Below are 16,889 nucleotides of genomic sequence, written 5' to 3'. Positions count from 1 at the left end.
GGACACGGAGGCTTGCGTCGGCCGCTTAGACGCAGAGCCTGTAGGTGGAGGTGTGAGTTTACTAAACCTCTTACTCACGCTCACATTTCGTGGACTTTTTAGCACTGCAGGAAGCTGAAGCTCGTTTTCGTGAAATCAAACTTCAAAGGGAAGCCAGAGAAACGCAGGAGAGTGAGCGCAAGCCCCCGCCGTACAAGCACATTAAGGTGACGGGGGTGGGGGGCCGGGTCAGGGGTCACTGCGGGGACCGTGGGTGGGCCCTCCGGCCGCGGTGGGTAAGAGGGCTGCCGTGAGCAAGCAGCTGTCTGCAGCCCCCGTGTGGACCGCTGCCTGAGGTCACGGGCAGAGAGCAGGTGCAGCCACTGCCCAGCGTGTGTCCTTTCTGGGGGGCGGGGAGGGCGCGCGGGCAGGGCTGGGGCGGGGGGGGGGGGGGGGGTCTCTGCGGTTTTGGGTTTTGCCCTCGTGTGAGGCTCCAGCCGGGAGCCCGTGAGGCGCGGGCGTGGTGGCGGGCACGCCGCCGTCACCCGGTGCTGGGGACGAGCTTGGATGAGAGGTGGCCGGCCCGGGCCGGTGCTCGGCCGGAACGTGGCTCGGTCAGCCGGAGCCCTGGAGACAAAGCGATGTTCCCGCCGTAGAGGGTGTGGATGCCGCACCAGGGCCGCGGGGGCGACCGTGCTGCCTCCGGCGAGCCCGGCAGTCCCGGCAGGGAACCTGGGTCCCCACGTCCCCACGGGGTGGGAGGGAGAGAAGGTCCCGGAGCTCCTCACAGTCACGCCGGGTGAGCCGATGTCACCGTGTCCTGCCGCCTGGGGCCTGGCAGCCTCTCAGCACCTTCCGGCCGCTCAGGGCCGCCCGCGTCTTTGCTCCTCAGATCCGGGCGGCGCGCCCTGGGTGTGTGTGTGCAGGTGACACGTGCTCCGGGGTTAGCGTTTCCTCAGGGATGACTTCGTGGAAATGGAGCTCCTGGGTCAAACAGCTTGGGACCTGAGGGCTCCTGAGGCGGGTTTTCAGGTCGCGCTTCTGTGTTTCGCTGTCGCGGCCCAGCAGTGAGGAGGGCCTTTCTTCCGCCACGTTTCCCCTCGCCTTACTGGCCTCTGCTTCAGTCCCTCTTCCGCTCTGTCTGTGGCTTTGTGGTTGGGTTGCTCTCGTGCTGTCACCGTGAACCGCGAGTTGGCCGGGGCAGAGCCTCCCTGGTCACCTGCCTGCGGGTCCCCGGCTACAGGGACCCTGCCCCGTGCTCAGCACGTGCCTGTGCGCCTGTCTTCTGGCAGCCTGGCGGGGCAAGCGTGGACGAGGGACGTGAAGTGACGGGCGGGGTGGGGGCCGTGCCCCCCCTCCCCCCCGCCACCCTCCTCTGGAGCGTGGGGACCGGCGGGAGGCCGGGGTGCTTGCTCTCTTGTCTGACGCGCCCCCGTGTCCCCGGCAGGTGAACAAGCCCTATGGGAAAGTCCAGATCCACACGGCCGACATCTCTGAGATCCCCAAGTGCAACTGTAAGCCCACCGACGAGAACCCCTGCGGCTTCGACTCGGAGTGTCTGAACCGGATGCTGATGTTCGAGTGCCACCCGCAGGTGTGCCCCGCGGGCGAGTACTGCCAGAATCAGTGCTTCACCAAGCGCCAGTACCCCGAGACCAAGATCATCAAGACGGACGGCAAAGGGTGGGGCCTGGTCGCCAAGCGGGACATCAGAAAGGTGTGTGCCGAGCCCCTTTCCTTGCTTGCAAGAAATCCTGGGCCGGCTGGCGGCTCACGCTTGGATATGCTTAGTACGCTTTTGCACGCACGTGAGAACGGGGTTTTTCAAAAGTCTGAGTTTCTACGGTTGAATGTCGTAAAACGTTACGTGCCTGCTGTCCAGCAAGGTAAAACTCAGCAGGCCCCTGACTTGGCCTCCACTTGGCATTTTGGTGGTTGCTCTATGACAGGAAAGACCGTGAAGGAGCCCTGCCCTGGACGGGCGGCTGTTCCGTCCGGGGCAGCGCGGGACCGGATCGTCCGTCAAGGCCACAGGCCACACACACGGCCTGCCCACGTCCTAGGCCGGGCAGCCAGAAGTAGAGAGGCAGCCGGAATTGGCTTATGAGGCCAGGCCGTGGCCTGGGGGGTGGCGGCCTCAGACCCCAGGCCTGGTTCAGGGCCGATCCCGGGCGGGAGCAGCGGCTCTGAAACGCGCACGGCCCCTGCGGGTCTGGTTCCACTGCCCGCCTCGGTGGCCAGTTCCTCCGGGCTCTCGCCGTGTAGACTCTGCTAGGGAAGGCGAGCCGTGGCAGCCGGCCGTGTGGGAGCTCGCGGTGCGCCGCCAGGGTGCCCAGAGGCAGTTGCTGCAGGAAGCGAGAGTTAGGGTGCCGCTTTGGGAAGGACGCTCGGGTGAAGTGTTCCCTGACAGCCGAGCATGGAGTCGTCGAGCTAGACCTGAACTTGCAGGGCCTTGGGAAGACGCGCCCCGGACCGCGTCGTGACGCGCGCGCGGTGCCGGCTCCGGGCGCTTCGGGCGCGGGCTCCTGCACCCGGACCCCGTTGTTTACCACGGTCACGGTGTGCTGTTCCGCCTTGCAGGGAGAGTTCGTGAATGAGTACGTCGGCGAGCTGATCGACGAGGAGGAGTGCATGGCGAGGATCAAACACGCACATGAGAACGACATCACACACTTCTACATGCTCACCATAGACAAGGTAGTGCTGCCAGCTCCCCACGGGGCCGTGCGCTGCGCTGTGCCCCGGGGCCACAGGCCCGTCTGTGGTCCCGCCCGCGTGGCCCGGTCTTCAGCCGTTTATGCGTTCTCTCCTGAGGGGCACGGCGTCTTCCGGCAGCTGCCTGAGGGCCTGTCCGCGTGAGGGCGTCCTGGGGCCGCGTGCGTCCGCTGGTGCGCGCACAAAGTACCACACAGGCCGGACCAAGGGTCGGTGAAAAGAGGAGAAAAGATGAGGAGAGTTACACGTTGTCGGCCGCACAGCCCAGGTGTGCAGTTTGCAGGGTACGTCGGCCAGAGGGACCGATGTCCTCGGAGCAGGGGCCACGCCGCCCGTTTGCCGGTGGGGGTGGACGGAAGAAGGTGCATCCGGGACGCTCACGGGCCGGCTCCCGCCCGCCAGGACGGCCCTTCCCGGGTGTGTGCGCGGCGGGCTGCTCTGACCCCAGGGGCGGCCTCTGTGGTGCCCGAGCGCCGTGCGTGGGGAAGGCGGTCGCGAGGCTCGTGTCCGCTGCTTGGCCTTGAGGCCGTCGTCCAGCAGGAGCGGGTGGCTACCGCGAAGGATGGCCGGAAACGAGGTAGAAGATGATCACGCACCAGGTTAGGATGGTCCCGGGGACCTCGCAGGGTCGTCCCCAGGGAGGCCGCGGCCCCACCACGAGGAGACGAGGCGGATGCCGCGGTCCGTGTGCGCTTCCTGCCGGGACCCTAGACCCTGGGGCTGGGATGCCGGACGGGACCCCCTGGAGACCGTGCGGGAAACCCCACTGTGGACACGGTGCCGTCCGTGACGGTTAAGTGTCTGCACAGGGAGCTCCTCGTGAGGACAGCGCTGACGTGTCCGAGGAACTCACTGGCAGAGGGCGAGGGAAGGAGCGTGTGCGCGGGCACCTCTGCGGGCTAGGTGACGAGGAGAAAGCAAACGTGCGAAAGTGTCAGTTAGGCGGCGTGTCCGGGTGAGAGGTACGGGCGTCGGCTGTAGCATTCCGTGTTTCTTCCTGTAAGTTCGAAATCGTTCAAGGTGAAGGAATTGGTTAGAAAGGTGAGGGTCCTGCACCAGAGGGGGGCGGAGCTCCTCCCTGGGCCCGTCGGGGGGCACAGTACGTCCGGAGCTCCTGCCGGAGGCGGGTCCGGCAGACCCCACAGGCTGGCAAACAGGGATCCCGTGGTACGAGAACACCCAGCTGTGGATGGGGGAGGACCGACCGCCCACAACACCTGTGTAGGGTGGCGGGTGAGGGGCAGAGAGGCCGCTTCTCGGAAGCAGGGGCGAGCGCGTGCAGCCTCCGGGGGCCGACCCTCGTGTGGGGACCACCGCCAAGGCCTGCTCGGAGGCCTGGCGGGCAGCTGGAGCTGAGGCACCCGTGTAGACCCCTCAGAGGGCGGTAGTCCTAGGCGAGGGGCCCGTACGCTTGGCCCCGAGGGTAGCGGATTCAGGCTTCCCGCTGCCACCCCCCTCCCTTTTAGACGGTAGTGGTGAGGGAGGTTGTTTTATTAGAAGTTTAACACTTGAAACGCGTGTCTTACCAGGTTTTGGAGTCAAAATGTAAACCACTCGTGTGTTGTAAGAAATGCCAGGTTCGTCATTTAACACACAGATTGGTCCCTGAAACTGCTGAACCCTAATAATTCACTTAGGCTCCCTGACTGAAGAGAAGATAAAGCCAAAGGCCCACGAGAGAGAAACAACTCATACCTCACGTCACGTCCTTGCCATAAAAAGAGCGCAAGTCCCACTTCAGCGCTTACCGGGCCATGGAACAAGATGTCCTCAAGCAGGACCTTCACAAAGTCTCAGCTTTTGGTGGGAGCCAGAAGTAGCAAGACTGAAGTCTGGCACCAAGTCTTAAGTGAGCGTGTGAGAAACGGCCGAAGCCATTAAAGGAGACGTGGCGATCACGCCTCACACCGAGAGCTAACATGCAGTCATCGAGATGAGCCCAGAAGGCGGCTGAGGAGACGCTGGGCAGCCACAGGGCAAACGGCTAGAGCGGAAGCCGGGACCAGAGGGGCTGTCGGCCGTGGCACGGGAAGGGAAGATGAAAACTGTCGGAGAGGCCGGGAGATGCAGAAGGCAGACATGTTCAGATGCTCCAGAAGGAAAGACAAGAGAATGGGGGAAGGGTGATGTGGCAAAAGGATTTTCTAGAATCTGATGGAAACTGACCCAAGTTTTGAATAGCATAACTAAAAATAAACGTATACCTAGAGATGCTATTAAAAAAAAAAAAACCCAAATGCAGCAAAGACATGTAGCAGGGACACCAGAGACTGAAAGTGGCAGAGAGAGGAGCACGTTCCAGGAGCGACAGTCAGACTCCTCCACGTGTGACCCGCGGCCTGAAGACACGGCACAGAGTGGCAGGTGGTAGCCCCCACTCCACAGTTGAGCACCACCACAGTTGAGGAAGCAGAGTGAGCTTCAGAAGTGACCTGCGAGACGCAAGCAGGTGTGGTGTGCACGCGAATCCACAGTGGGCACACCTGTACGGGTCTGGCTGCCTGGCACCGTGGGAACCACGGTGGTGATTGCTGGGCAGCAGGGGCTGTGGTGTCAGGGGCAGGGCAGGCTGACGGCCCCAGAGGGGTTAGAAGTGGTGGCACGGAGCCATTGCGAGCTGCTTGTTTTGTGTGGATGCGGGGGTGAGGTGTCACCAACTTTCCACTTTGGCAAAGTATACATGTTAAAGCTACACTGAAAATTACTAAATGTATAGAAACAGAAGGTGTGACTTCCAAGTCGTCGACTGAGTGGAAAGGAGCATGAGGAAAGTAGACAGTGAGGTAGGAGGGAGGTAAAAAGAGAAAAGAGGGTAATTAGAAAGCATGGGTTTAGCTCAGCTGGTTCTGTGTCCAACTCGTGATTTCAGCTCAGGTCATGACCCCAAAGTTGTGGGTTCAAGCCCTGCATCAGGCTCCATCCACAATGAATATGGAGGCTGTTTGGGCCTCTCTTTCTCTCTCTCTCTCTCTCTCTTCTTCTACCCATCTCCTCTGTTTTTTCTCTCTTAAAAACAAAAAACCATGCACGGGATACAAAAATACACGTGTGGCAATGATCACAATAAATGTAAATGGCTTAATTTATAAGACTAAGGTTTAGACTGGCTAAAATACGGGAACCTGATTTAAAAAAAAAAAAAATTTAATGTTTATTTATTTTTGAGACAGAGAGAGACAGAGCATGAACGGGGGAAGGTCAGAGAGAGAGGGAGACACAGAATCTGAAGCAGGCTCCAGGCTCTGAGCTGTCAGCACAGAGCCCGATGCAGGGCTGGAACTCACAGAGCGTGAGATCATGACCTGAGCTGAAGTCGGACGCTTAACCGACTGAGCCACCCAGGCACCCCAGGAATCTGATCTGAAGCTCTGCGACTTATGTATTAAGAATGAACTAGAGGGGTGCCTGGCCGGCTCAGTCTGTGGAGTACGGGACTCTCTGATCTCGGGGTCATGAGTTCAAGCCCCATGTTGGGTGTGGAGATTACTTTAAAAAGTTAAAAAAAGGAAGCAGAAAGCTTGTAAGTGTACTAGAAAATTAAAAACTTAGTAAAGGCTAGTGCAGAGAAGGCTGTTCGTAGTACATTAGCATCAGATAAGGTAGACTTTGAACAGCCACAGCAGCCAAGGAGGAGGCCTTAGTAGGGTCCTCACTCCCCTGCTTACTGGGTGCAGTTGTGGGGGTGGAGGAGACCCAGGAACTCAATGCGTATCTAACAGCTTGGAGAGATCTTAAAAGAAGGTCAATGAAGAAAACAGGAGACAGGAGCGGACCCACGGTGCAGCAACAGGAACCTGTAAACATTAAAATACATGTGGGACTGTGGTAGGAGAGGGTGGCTGCTCGCTCCCAGAGCAACAGCAACAAAAAGTATATGGAGTACGTCTTCGGTGGGGCTGGGGACAGACAGGCCATCAGCCTGGAAGTGCCTTTGTCGGAAGAGACGAAGAGCCGTCTGCGGGTGGCACCTGCTGGGCAGCAGCACTGAGTCTCGGAAGGGGGCAGCGGAGACAGGAGGTGTGGGGGCTCCTGGGAGGCAGGAGTGACGGGCTTGGGAAGGGCCGTCTTCCGAGAGAGAGAAGGTGCCCGAGACAGAGCACGCGGTGCACGTTCCCTGAGTCCGGCTGCTGCGGAGCCCCGGCACCCTCCGAGCGGGGTGGTGAAGGGACCACAGAAGCTGCCTGTGGTGGAGAGAAGCCACTGGGACGGGTGCCGTCACAAAGCACTGGACTTGAGAGAGTGAGGAGTCGGAGGCGGCCGGACGGCAGGCAGGGCTGAGTCGGGAACGCAGGGGGCGTGGGGTGGAACGGGAGGAGACCGGCATCTCCCAGCAGAAGCTTCAGCTGCCCGGAACGCGTGGGAGCGCGGGGCAGACGCGGGACAGACGCGGGGACTGAGCAGGACCCGGCGGGGAGACAGCGGGGAAGGACGAGACCAGCACAACACAGGGCACAGGCCGAGGACAGTCTCTGCGTGACCGCGGGCGCTCCGGACACCGGAAGGAGGTGAAGACGGTGCTGTGTTTCCGGGAAATCCATCCAGAACGGCCAGCGTAGTGAATATTGTATCAAAATTATGGGTGTGACAAAACCCTCCGGTAGCCAGACGAAGACACTGAATTGCGTGCCAGGGAAGGGAATGAGGCTGGCTTGCCAGCTGTGGACACAGAGCTCCGCGCCTGAGCACAGAGGGTCAGCTCCCACACGGTGTTCAGGAGAAGAGAGGGCCAGAGACCAGAGACCCTGCGGCCAGCTGAGCGGTTCGTCAGGGGCAGCGGCTACAGGGTAAGAGGCTCGAGTGTGAGGCGCGGGGCCAGGAGACTGTCCGGGAGCACAGCGCGCTTGGGGTATCGTGCCCGACACAGGGAAGGGCAGCCCAGGTCACCTCCGGTGGGAGCCGGGGATCGGAGCCGGTAGCTCCCGGAGGGAGACCGAAGGTGGCCGAGCGGTGCTGGCGAGGTGGGGTCACTGAGGCCATGGTGGCAGACCCGTGGGTGCCACACACGGCCGGAGATGCCGGGCTGCTTATAAAGGGCGGTCGGGAGGACAAAACTCCAGATTGCCAACAGGACGGGAAAATTGTAACGAGATCCGCGTTCCTTCGCGGCGAAAGGCTTAGGAGGCCCGCGTGCGAACAGAACAGGCTGGTAGGTCAGACTTGTGCACGGCGTATCGTCCTATCTGTAAACAGGGAATTGAATTAACTCACCTGTTTAAAGATTCCCCAAGTGGTCTGTAAAGCAAAGCCTGCTCTTCTGCTGTCCGTAGAAAGAAAGATTCTGAAAGCTGGAGCGTCAAGTCGTGTGCGGGGCGGGCGGCCCCCGTCAGGTGAGGTCGGACTCCGGCCCCACCATGTCCGGGGGCTCAAAGGAAGGCCTCGATGGCGGCAAGGACCCCTTCGTGCAGAGCGCGTGCCCGGCGCCACATCCCTCGAGCGGCAACAGGGAGGCCAGGAGAGGCTGGGGGAGCCGGTCTGCCATGCGTCTGCCTCCGAGGCAGAGGGAGGGGCCCTGGACAGACAGACAGAGAGAACACGGTTAATGAGGGAACTGAAGTCAACGCACAACTTTAGCAGTTAGCAAACAGCACAAGTAAAAAGCCACATCCGTCTCCCCGCCCCCCCCCCCCCCACGGTGCCCAGTACTTTCCAAAGACACACCCCCTCCCCCTCCCCCACCCCCACCCCCACCCAGGGGCAGATCCCAGGCCCGGCCCAGTGATGGGGCAGAGGGAGCGGGCTTGGGGCCCACAGGAGGGGAGGGTGCGCCCCTGAGAAGCACCCCCCCCGCCCCCCGGGAGCGCAGGGGCCTTCACAGCCCAGGACTGACAGACACAGGAAGGCACACCCACTGTCACCTTAACGAGTGCCGCGGAATCCTCTGAGGCTGTGTAAGCCCTGCTCCCTGAACACTCGGAAACCGGGAAAAGAAGGGAGTTTCTTCCAGTTTGGTGAAGCTGTGAAAATCTGTCCCAGACTCTCGGCCTGGAAGGCTCAGGAAGGAGACAAGATGCTGTGGCTGCTGCTCCTGACCCCGGACACGGCGGCATGGGGGAAGGCTCATGGACGACCTGCGCACCGGCGTCGGGTCCCCCCCACACACGCGGAAACACCGGCGACAGCTCTCCCGCGGGACACGTGAGAGGACGTGAATGAACGAGACACGGCTCCGTTTCTGGTTGAGAGGAAATGTCGTCACAATGTGCGTCTTCCCAAGTGTCAAATCGCTGTGATCTCCACGCAGATATTAACAATTTAAAGTAAACGTTGGGGCGCCTGGGTGGCTCAGTCGGTTAAGCGTCCGACTCCGGCTCAGGTCATGATCTCACAGCTCGTGGGTTCGAGCCCCGCGTCGGGCTCTGTGCCGACAGCTCGGAGCCTGGAGCCTGTTTCGGATTCTGTGTCGCTCTCTCTCTCTGCCCCCGCAGAGCACTCTGTCTCTCTCGCTTTCTCTCAGAAATAAATACAAACGTTAAAAAAAATTATAAAAGTAAGTGTCGATGGGCCATCTAGAGCCCACGCAGACGGCGAAGCCCGCAGGACTGAACGGCGCTCACTCACGCTCTCTGGCATTCCCGTGAACGGTGTGGCCCAGTCTCAGCGGCAAGTGACGGGGCGGCGGACGACAGACCTCTGGGCAATGGTGCCCCCTCGCTGCACTCACAAGAGTAGATCTTCCAGATGCTGTAAGGAGCCAGGAAACACCGGAGGTCTCTTGTGTAACTTAGGGGTTCGAGAAGGCTGTGCGAGGCTAGTCGAAGACCCCGAACGCATAAAGTGAAGGATTAACAAAATCAGTTGTGTAAAACCGGGCAAGTTTTGAGCGAGAAAAGGTACCATCAAGTTAAAAATCGAGTGTTGTCCCAAGAGAAAGATTTGACACGTAGTCACCAAGGGTCTGGTATCCAGAATATACGCACACGTGCGCGCGCACACACACACACATAGGGAGGGAGCTGCGGATCACCAGGTCGCCCAGGGATGCTGGCCCTCAGCCCTCAGCCAGGAAGTGCGCCCTGGAGCCCTGGGGCCGGTGACGCCGTGGAAGCTGTGGGGCCAGGGCCTCCGCCGCTGTGGGAAGGAACACTGTGCGGGCCGTGAAAGGCCCCTATGCGGAGGGAAAGGGCACACTGCAGAGCGAGCCCGTTCTGATCGCATTTCTGTATTGAAAGGAACACCTGGTGTGGGTGTAGATTGTGTGTTTGCACGTCTGTTCACCCCATTCACACAGAGCTTTGCACAAACTCGTGACCACAGTGCTGTATGTGCCTGATCTTAAGTGCCCTCCTCCCCCGTGCATCTCTTACCTCGGCTGCCCCCCTCACGGGGCAGGGACCTCCAGCCGCACCGTCCCGTTGCTGGACGGTGATGGCGTGTGCACGAGTGCTGCGTCGCGGGCTCGGCCCCAGGGCAGGGCCACGGCGTGCGCATATTTGTGGTTTTTCGCCAGCGCCGGGCTGCTTTAATCAAACCCGTTCCTGCGGTCACCGAGTGCGTCCGGTTCCGTTGTCCTTTTCACCTGCGTTTCCTCCACTGCTCGGCAATGTGGACACCTTCCCAAAGTGCTTGTGCGTCTGGGTCAGATCTTCGGGAATCGTGTGGTTCTATCCTTTGCTCCTTTGGAACCGGGGTCCTGTCGTTTGTGTCCCGTCGATGTGAGTCTCTGGCGGCTGTCAGTGGTGACACCTTGCCGTCCCTCCTGGCTTGTCTGTCACCTGCTGGCTGGTGTGGGGAAGCGCCTGCTGGCGGCCCCGTCCTCACCGGGACTCGCTGGGGCTTGGTCCTCGCCACGTGGTCCTGACCTGCCCTCCGTGAGTGAGAGAAACAGAGAACTGGTTTGGGGGCGTCCTGTCCGAGTGGACACAGGAGACCACGGTTTCCAGTACAACATCGTCGGCCAGTGGGAGAGACGGTGAAAATTCCCTTTAAGAAGGGCGTAATGGCTAAGGGTCACCCCCGCGTTTAAATGCGACTTGAAACTTGAATTGTACCTTACAGGACCGGATAATTGATGCTGGCCCCAAAGGAAACTATTCCCGGTTCATGAATCACAGCTGCCAGCCCAACTGTGAGACCCTCAAGTGGACGGTGAACGGGGACACTCGCGTGGGCCTGTTTGCCGTGTGCGACATCCCCGCAGGTACGACATATCCGCGGGCTCCCCCGAGGCCGTGACACCGGTGTGGACGTGAGCGAGTAGGAGTGTGTGTTGTGGGCCTGACGAACGCGTTTCCAGGGTGGCCGCGTGTCTCTTCTCCCCTAGGGACGGAGCTGACCTTCAACTACAACCTCGACTGTTTGGGTAACGAGAAGACAGTCTGTCGGTGTGGGGCCTCCAACTGCAGCGGGTTCCTTGGGGACAGACCAAAGGTAAAGTCACGGATGCCAGCCTTTCTGACGTCTGCGGACACGTCTGTCCCTTCTTCCGGGCTGGCGGGTAGCTTTGGCGGGCAGGAGGGGTCCCTGCAGGGTGTGGGCGGCAGGGCTCCGGGCTCCTATGGCTCACGCGGCCGGAAGTCTGCAGCCAGAGCGCCGTCCGGGCCTCTCTCTGTCTGGAGGCTCTGCCGGCTTCTGGCGGTTTCCATCCGGCCTTGGCGTTCCTTGGCTGGTGGACGCATTACTCCCGTCTCTGCCCTGATCTGCACAGGGCCTTCTCCCTGTCTCTGTGTCCCTTCCTCTCCTCGTGAGGATGCCAGTCATTCTGGGTTAAGGGCCCGCCCTGCCCCAGCCGCACCTCATCCTAACGCATTACATCCGCATCAGCAGCGTTTCCAAGGAGCATCCCGTTCTGAGATTCCGGGCAGGTCATGAATTTGGGGCCCACTTACCTGCCTGCCTAGGCCCCCAAACACGGGGGGATCACGGGCATCTGGCCCGGAGTTGGGATGTCCACGGGGGTCTGCCGCTTCAGCCGAGGGCACGATTTTGTTTCTGTCGCTCACAGTGCGGTTCTTACTGGAAAGAGCGAGGGGCGCATCCCGTGGGGGCGGGGCCGCTCCGGGCCTGTGAGTGCCGCCCGCAGATCCGGGAGGCGCTGACAGCCGCTACTACAGAGGCTCTTGGCAGAGCTGGTCCTCCTCGCTGTGCTCAGTGGTCACCCGTGGGGCAGAACAGGCGTGTGTGGGATGAGCCCCCCCCACCCCCCCGAGGCACACGCCTGGTCCCCGCTCGGTCTTCGCCAGGCGAAAGAGTCTGCAGATGCACGCACCTGCACCGTGGCTCTTGTGCTCCCTCTTTGTGGTTCCTTTTGTTACTGCTTTGGTCCACGCATGTCTCGTAAACAAAGCACGTTTGTTTCTCACTTTAGACCTCGACGTCCCTTTCTTCAGAGGAAAAGGGCAAAAAGACCAAGAAAAGAACGAGGAGGCGGAGAACCAGAGGCGAAGGGAAGAAGGAGTCCGAGGACGAGTGTTTCCGCTGTGGGGACGGCGGCCAGCTGGTGCTGTGTGACCGCAAATCCTGCACCAAGGCCTACCACCTGTCGTGCCTGGGCCTGGGCAAGCGGCCCTTCGGTGGGTGAGCGGGCCCCCCCGGCGGCCTTTGGGGGTCCCTGTCGATGGCTCTCCTCTCCCGGTCACAGACTCGTTGGTGACTCAGGTAGCGAGGCCCGGCCCAGGGAGGTCCGTGCGTGGAGTCAGGGCCTGCGGCGGGCACGGCCGGGGAGCCCCTCGGACCGCCCGGAGCGGGGCTTGGGCCAAGGTCCCACGAGTGGCTGCCGAGCCAGGGCTGCCGGCGTGGGAGTGGGGCCGGGCTCCGGGCACAGAGCTCTGCCCAGCCTTGGGTGTCGTAGGAAGGGGGCCCCCGGAGCCAGCCTGGGACGCGCGGGGCTGGGAGGGGGACACGGGGCGGGCTCCGCCTTGTTCTCAACAGCCTCGCTCTGGAGGGATGACGGGTGAGGGTGTGTGACATGTTAACTTGTCCAGAAGCGAAACAGATCCTCATGCAAACCAAAATCTATACAAAGGGAAGCCAAGCACGTTTGATCGTAAAAGAAAACAGATCGTGTGCAAAAGATGACAGAACGAGACTTTCTGGACAGACGCGAGAGGGAAGTGTGCAGGTGACGGGGTGGTGACCCCACTGAGCAGCAAGCTGGTGCAGATTAACGCCGGAAAGATCAAATCCCCAGTAGAAAGCCGGTCCAGGCCACGGCGAGGTCACAGAGAAGCCGGAGTGCCAGCGGGGCCCGGGGGTGGGCCGCGTCCCCCGCCGGGCCGGCCCGCCTGGCCTCCGCTCCTCTCCACGTCACCTGGGGAGGAGCGGTGTCGTCTCTGTTCGTCTCACCGGACGGTCCACGCAAACGCTAGAAGTCGTTGATGCTTCCGCCGCTCCGGCTCACGTTTCGTGTTTCGTTGCAGGGAAGTGGGAATGTCCTTGGCACCACTGTGACGTGTGTGGCCGACCTTCCACGTCATTCTGCCACTTCTGCCCCAACTCATTCTGCAAGGAGCACCAGGACGGGGCGGCCCTCGGCTCCACGCGGGACGGGCGGCCATGCTGCTGCGAGCATGACCTGGGGGCCGTGTCGGCCCGGAGCGCCCAGACTGGGAAACCCTTTCCGGAACCCAGCAAGTCCAAGGGGAAGAGGAAGAGAAGGAGGTGCTGGCGGAGGGTCACGGAAGGCAAATAGCGCCAGGCAGTGGCTTGGCCAGCTCCGGGAGGGGGGTGGGGGGAGGGCCCCGGGGGGGGGGGGGGGAGGGAGGGGGGGTCCTGGCCCAGAGGACCCAGCTCGAAGCCGCTATGACAGCCGTGTAGGCCTCCTGGGAGGGAGTGCCTGTCCACCACTGAGCCATCCTCGGCAGCGCCCGCTGCGTCTGCACTGATGACCCGTCTGAGCCGCGAGGTTCAGAAGGTTCCGGGACAAACAAGCCTTACTACACAGCATTACAGCTACACTTGAATTTCTGAGAATGTCAAGGTTCCCTCCCACTCTATTTTTGTAGGTTAAAGTTATAATTGAAAATTAATTGGCATATGAAATGTTTTTATCTCACCTGAAATGTAGAGGGTAGTATTTTTCTAAAGGCTCACTATGATCTCTTTCATCTTAACAAAGTCACTTGGCCAGCTCACCTGCCTTCGTCACTCAGGAGAGACCAGGGCGGGGCCCGGGCAAGGACTCAGACCCTGGATTCCTTGGAAACCATGATTTTGATCATTATTTTGCTCTTCTGAAACAGCTGTATGGTTTTGGGGTTTTTTGTACTAATGTGAAATTTTTCCTCAAAATGCTTCTTTTCCATCCTAGTGAGGAGCCGGCCCCAGGAGTGGTGATAGTGACAGTGTTGTAAGCTGTCCCGTAGTTTTTTCTGTCGTGGATTTGGACTGAATGGCGCCACCCCGTGGCCCTTGCAAGCGTGGGGCCTCTCGGAGCGGCCTCCCCGGCCCAGGCCAGGTCTGGCGCATCTCACCCGGGCCTGTCCCTGAACGCACTAGGTTCTTACCAACATTTGGGGGAAGACTTTGTATGTTTTTTTCATTGGGCTTTTCTTTACCAGTTTCTGGCTTTTATTCTCAATATATTTTTGCTAAACTTGTTTTCACAAATTACCACCGACTGAAACGTGTATTTACTGATGCGGCCCTGAATTCTCCCAGGGAAAGGGGCCAACTCGGTGGCGGTGCGGCCCCGCGGTGAGTTTGTGTGAAGCGCCAAGTTCACAGAAATGGTTCTGTCGGGGCTTTGTGCGCCCGCGGCCCGGCAGGGGACAGTCCCGGCAGCAGGGTACGGCCAGGTGCTCCCCACCCTGGGGACCCAGAGCACGTGGGAGACGGGCTTTTCCGAAAATTGTTCTTTCGGGGTCTGAGGAGAGACGCAGAGTCTAGGACCGTTGCACCTACTTGCTACTCTCCCGTCACCCCTGGGGGTCTGTTCATAGAAAACGGGAGTTGTGCTGGTCACACGCGCCCAGCCAGGGCGCCACCGCCAGGCACTCGTGTTGGGGGCCCGAGGCGCCATCTGTGGGTGCCGGGCCTGGAACTTCTCTGTGAGACGTCACTAACTTTTACTCCTTACGAGGCCTGGCCGCACCATGGGAGGAGCTCCTGGGAGCACGAAGGTCTCTTCTCTTTGGAAGTGTCTCTTGACCCTGGGGAGTCCGGAGCACCAAGGGCGGGGGTCCCAGACGCCAGGCAGCCAAGTGCGCCCCGTGGGGCCCGCAGCCTCCATGCTGACGATGGGAGGGAAGGGAATGGAATACTCAGCAGCAGATGCTTGTTTCTGGTTCGTTCTTCTTAAAACAACCGAAGGAGAACAGAGATGTACACACGTCCCTTGTTGAAAACTCCCGAGGTCTCTCCTGTTTCTCTTCTTCCATCATTGCCTCTGCCTCATGCAACTGCAGGACATGCTTGGACCCGGACCCCCCCGTTTAACTGCTTCTCCGTGGCTTGGTGACGTGAGCTCTTGGGGGCAGCGGTCTCTGCTGGGCTCGGACCACGGGGAAGAGTCTGCTTCGGGTATGAGGCTCCGTGGCACCGACGGGGCCTCGCTCGCTACGAACAGGGTCTCACCCGGGCGTCCCTCTGCCCTTCTCCTATCGTGATCCTGGAGGAAGGAGCCATCCGCGGCCACGAAGGAGACACGAGAGCTTGGTCATCAGTGGACCCCTCCTGCGTGTGGCTTAGGTGACCTCTGGAAATGCACTTGCTCAGTAGGACCCGGGGAACTGTGGGGTGCTTCCGCGTAGAACTCGTTTCTCTCAAATCGTCCCAAGAAAATACTGGATTGGTTCATAGATTTATGCTCCTTCTTCCCCAAACAACCTGGAAGGTTGTTCCCACGACGAGCCCAGCAGCGTTCCCGTGCCCTGGCGCTCCGGCTCAGGGCCTGAGGGATCCCCGAGGCCTGCGGGCTCCGCTCTTCATGGCCCAGGGCCTTGGGTGAAGCCTCGCCCCTCGCTTCTCCTCTCCCACCAGAAGTCAGACCATCAGACTGGTTTTGCAGCGCACTTTGGGGAGCAGATTAACTTATTTTTGTACTTGACAGTAGTAAAATCTTGTGAGTTTTGAGTCACTTTGATATTTTCAAATTCTACGATCTGAAGGAAATGCTGGAAAAATTATTTTAAACATGGTTACCCTCTTTCCAAAAACTTAAAACTAATGAGCAAATAACACTAACTTTGAAAATCTCTAGAAAACTGGTTTACGAATCCGAGTACAACAAGGCTGAGGCGCGGCGGCTGAGCTCGAAGGGCCTTCCTGCCAGGGCTTTGCTCTGAATCTGAGGGAGAGCTCGTTTGGGGGGGGGGGGGGGGAGGAGGGCGGGGGTGATTCGGTCTTTAGGAACGTCAGCTTCACCCCTTTGTCACCAATGTGAAGCAGAAACAAAACGAAAGCCGCCCTGACACCTCCGGATCCCTCAGCGTCAGAACGACCGGTGCTGTGCCCGTGGCCTGCGAGGTCTCGCCCTCCCGTGCCAACACTGGCCTCCGGGGACCCGGGCGCCTCGCACACCGCACGGGGCACAAGGACACGTCCACTCTGGCAGTCAGGAAATAGGACCACTGTGGGGACTGGAGTGGCCCAGCGACCCCGTTTGCCCCGGTCGGTAAGGAACCGCGTGGACAGCCCGCCTCCCTTGCTTCCTGGGCCTCACACGAACTCAGGTCTGCGCGTCTGACGCCTCTGAAATTCTTATCTTGACATAAAAACCACAGTGTGTATCGTGCCCATCTTCCAGAACTACCTGGTTTCCAGGAATTAAAGATAAGCCTGTTTTGAGGAAAGTTAACGCAAAGGACTGTTGCCAAATTCTCGGTATCCTCTGAGCAGCATAGTGTTGGATGTTAGTCACTAGAGGGAAATGCTGTCGCGGGCGTCGTGCTGTCCAGCGTACCCTGTTGAGATGTGAAATGCCCTGTCAGAAATTAAATATGAATTGAAATGTGCCTGTTGGTGTCTACGCTTCATACAGAATGAGGTCAGGCTCCTCATAGGAACACTCGGTGCTCTCGCCGGTTTCGCTAGACTTAAAAACTTGAAATTCCTGCGGGGGGGCGGGGGGCGGGGGGCGGGGGGGCTAGACGAACTGTAGGCTCGGGAACCGCCAGTCGGAGAATAGCATTTAAAGTGGGAAGCTGTGTTTGGAAAACTGTATGTGAGTATTTTTGTATTAAAAACTTTTTAAAGGCTTTTTTTCTTAAACTTATTTTATATGGGATTGCGTTTTGAAGTTCTGGGCTTTTTCCCACTTT

The 16,889-nt window shown here is 59.8% G+C and overlaps 1 protein-coding gene and 1 non-coding gene across 5 annotated transcripts in view; both read left to right on the top strand.

Annotated features, from left to right (window-relative positions):
• Positions 1 to 14,241, top strand: part of NSD2 (nuclear receptor binding SET domain protein 2) — an 89,409-nt gene extending 75,168 nt beyond the window's left edge. For 3 of the 4 annotated variants that reach the window (XM_042937098.1, XM_042937100.1, XM_042937101.1), the window contains exons 16-23: positions 103 to 206; positions 1,427 to 1,696; positions 2,560 to 2,676; positions 10,690 to 10,831; positions 10,955 to 11,061; positions 11,999 to 12,203; positions 13,050 to 13,313; positions 13,940 to 14,241. In XM_042937098.1, the coding sequence (XP_042793032.1) occupies positions 103 to 206; positions 1,427 to 1,696; positions 2,560 to 2,676; positions 10,690 to 10,831; positions 10,955 to 11,061; positions 11,999 to 12,203; positions 13,050 to 13,313; positions 13,940 to 13,965 (1,235 nt within the window). In that variant the 3' untranslated portion in view covers positions 13,966 to 14,241. The remainder of the gene's footprint in view (positions 1 to 102; positions 207 to 1,426; positions 1,697 to 2,559; positions 2,677 to 10,689; positions 10,832 to 10,954; positions 11,062 to 11,998; positions 12,204 to 13,049; positions 13,314 to 13,939) is intronic. The other variant, XM_042937102.1, reaches the window with a different exon arrangement.
• Positions 10,455 to 10,581, top strand: LOC122218850. The gene has a single exon (XR_006202159.1).
• Positions 14,242 to 16,889: the final 2,648 nt, after the last annotated feature.

The sequence above is a fragment of the Panthera leo genome, chromosome B1, assembly GCF_018350215.1.
Source record: "Panthera leo isolate Ple1 chromosome B1, P.leo_Ple1_pat1.1, whole genome shotgun sequence".
NCBI lineage: Eukaryota > Metazoa > Chordata > Mammalia > Carnivora > Felidae > Panthera > Panthera leo.
Note: the sequence above shows the minus strand (reverse complement) of the source record. Positions and strands in the feature narration are given on the sequence as shown.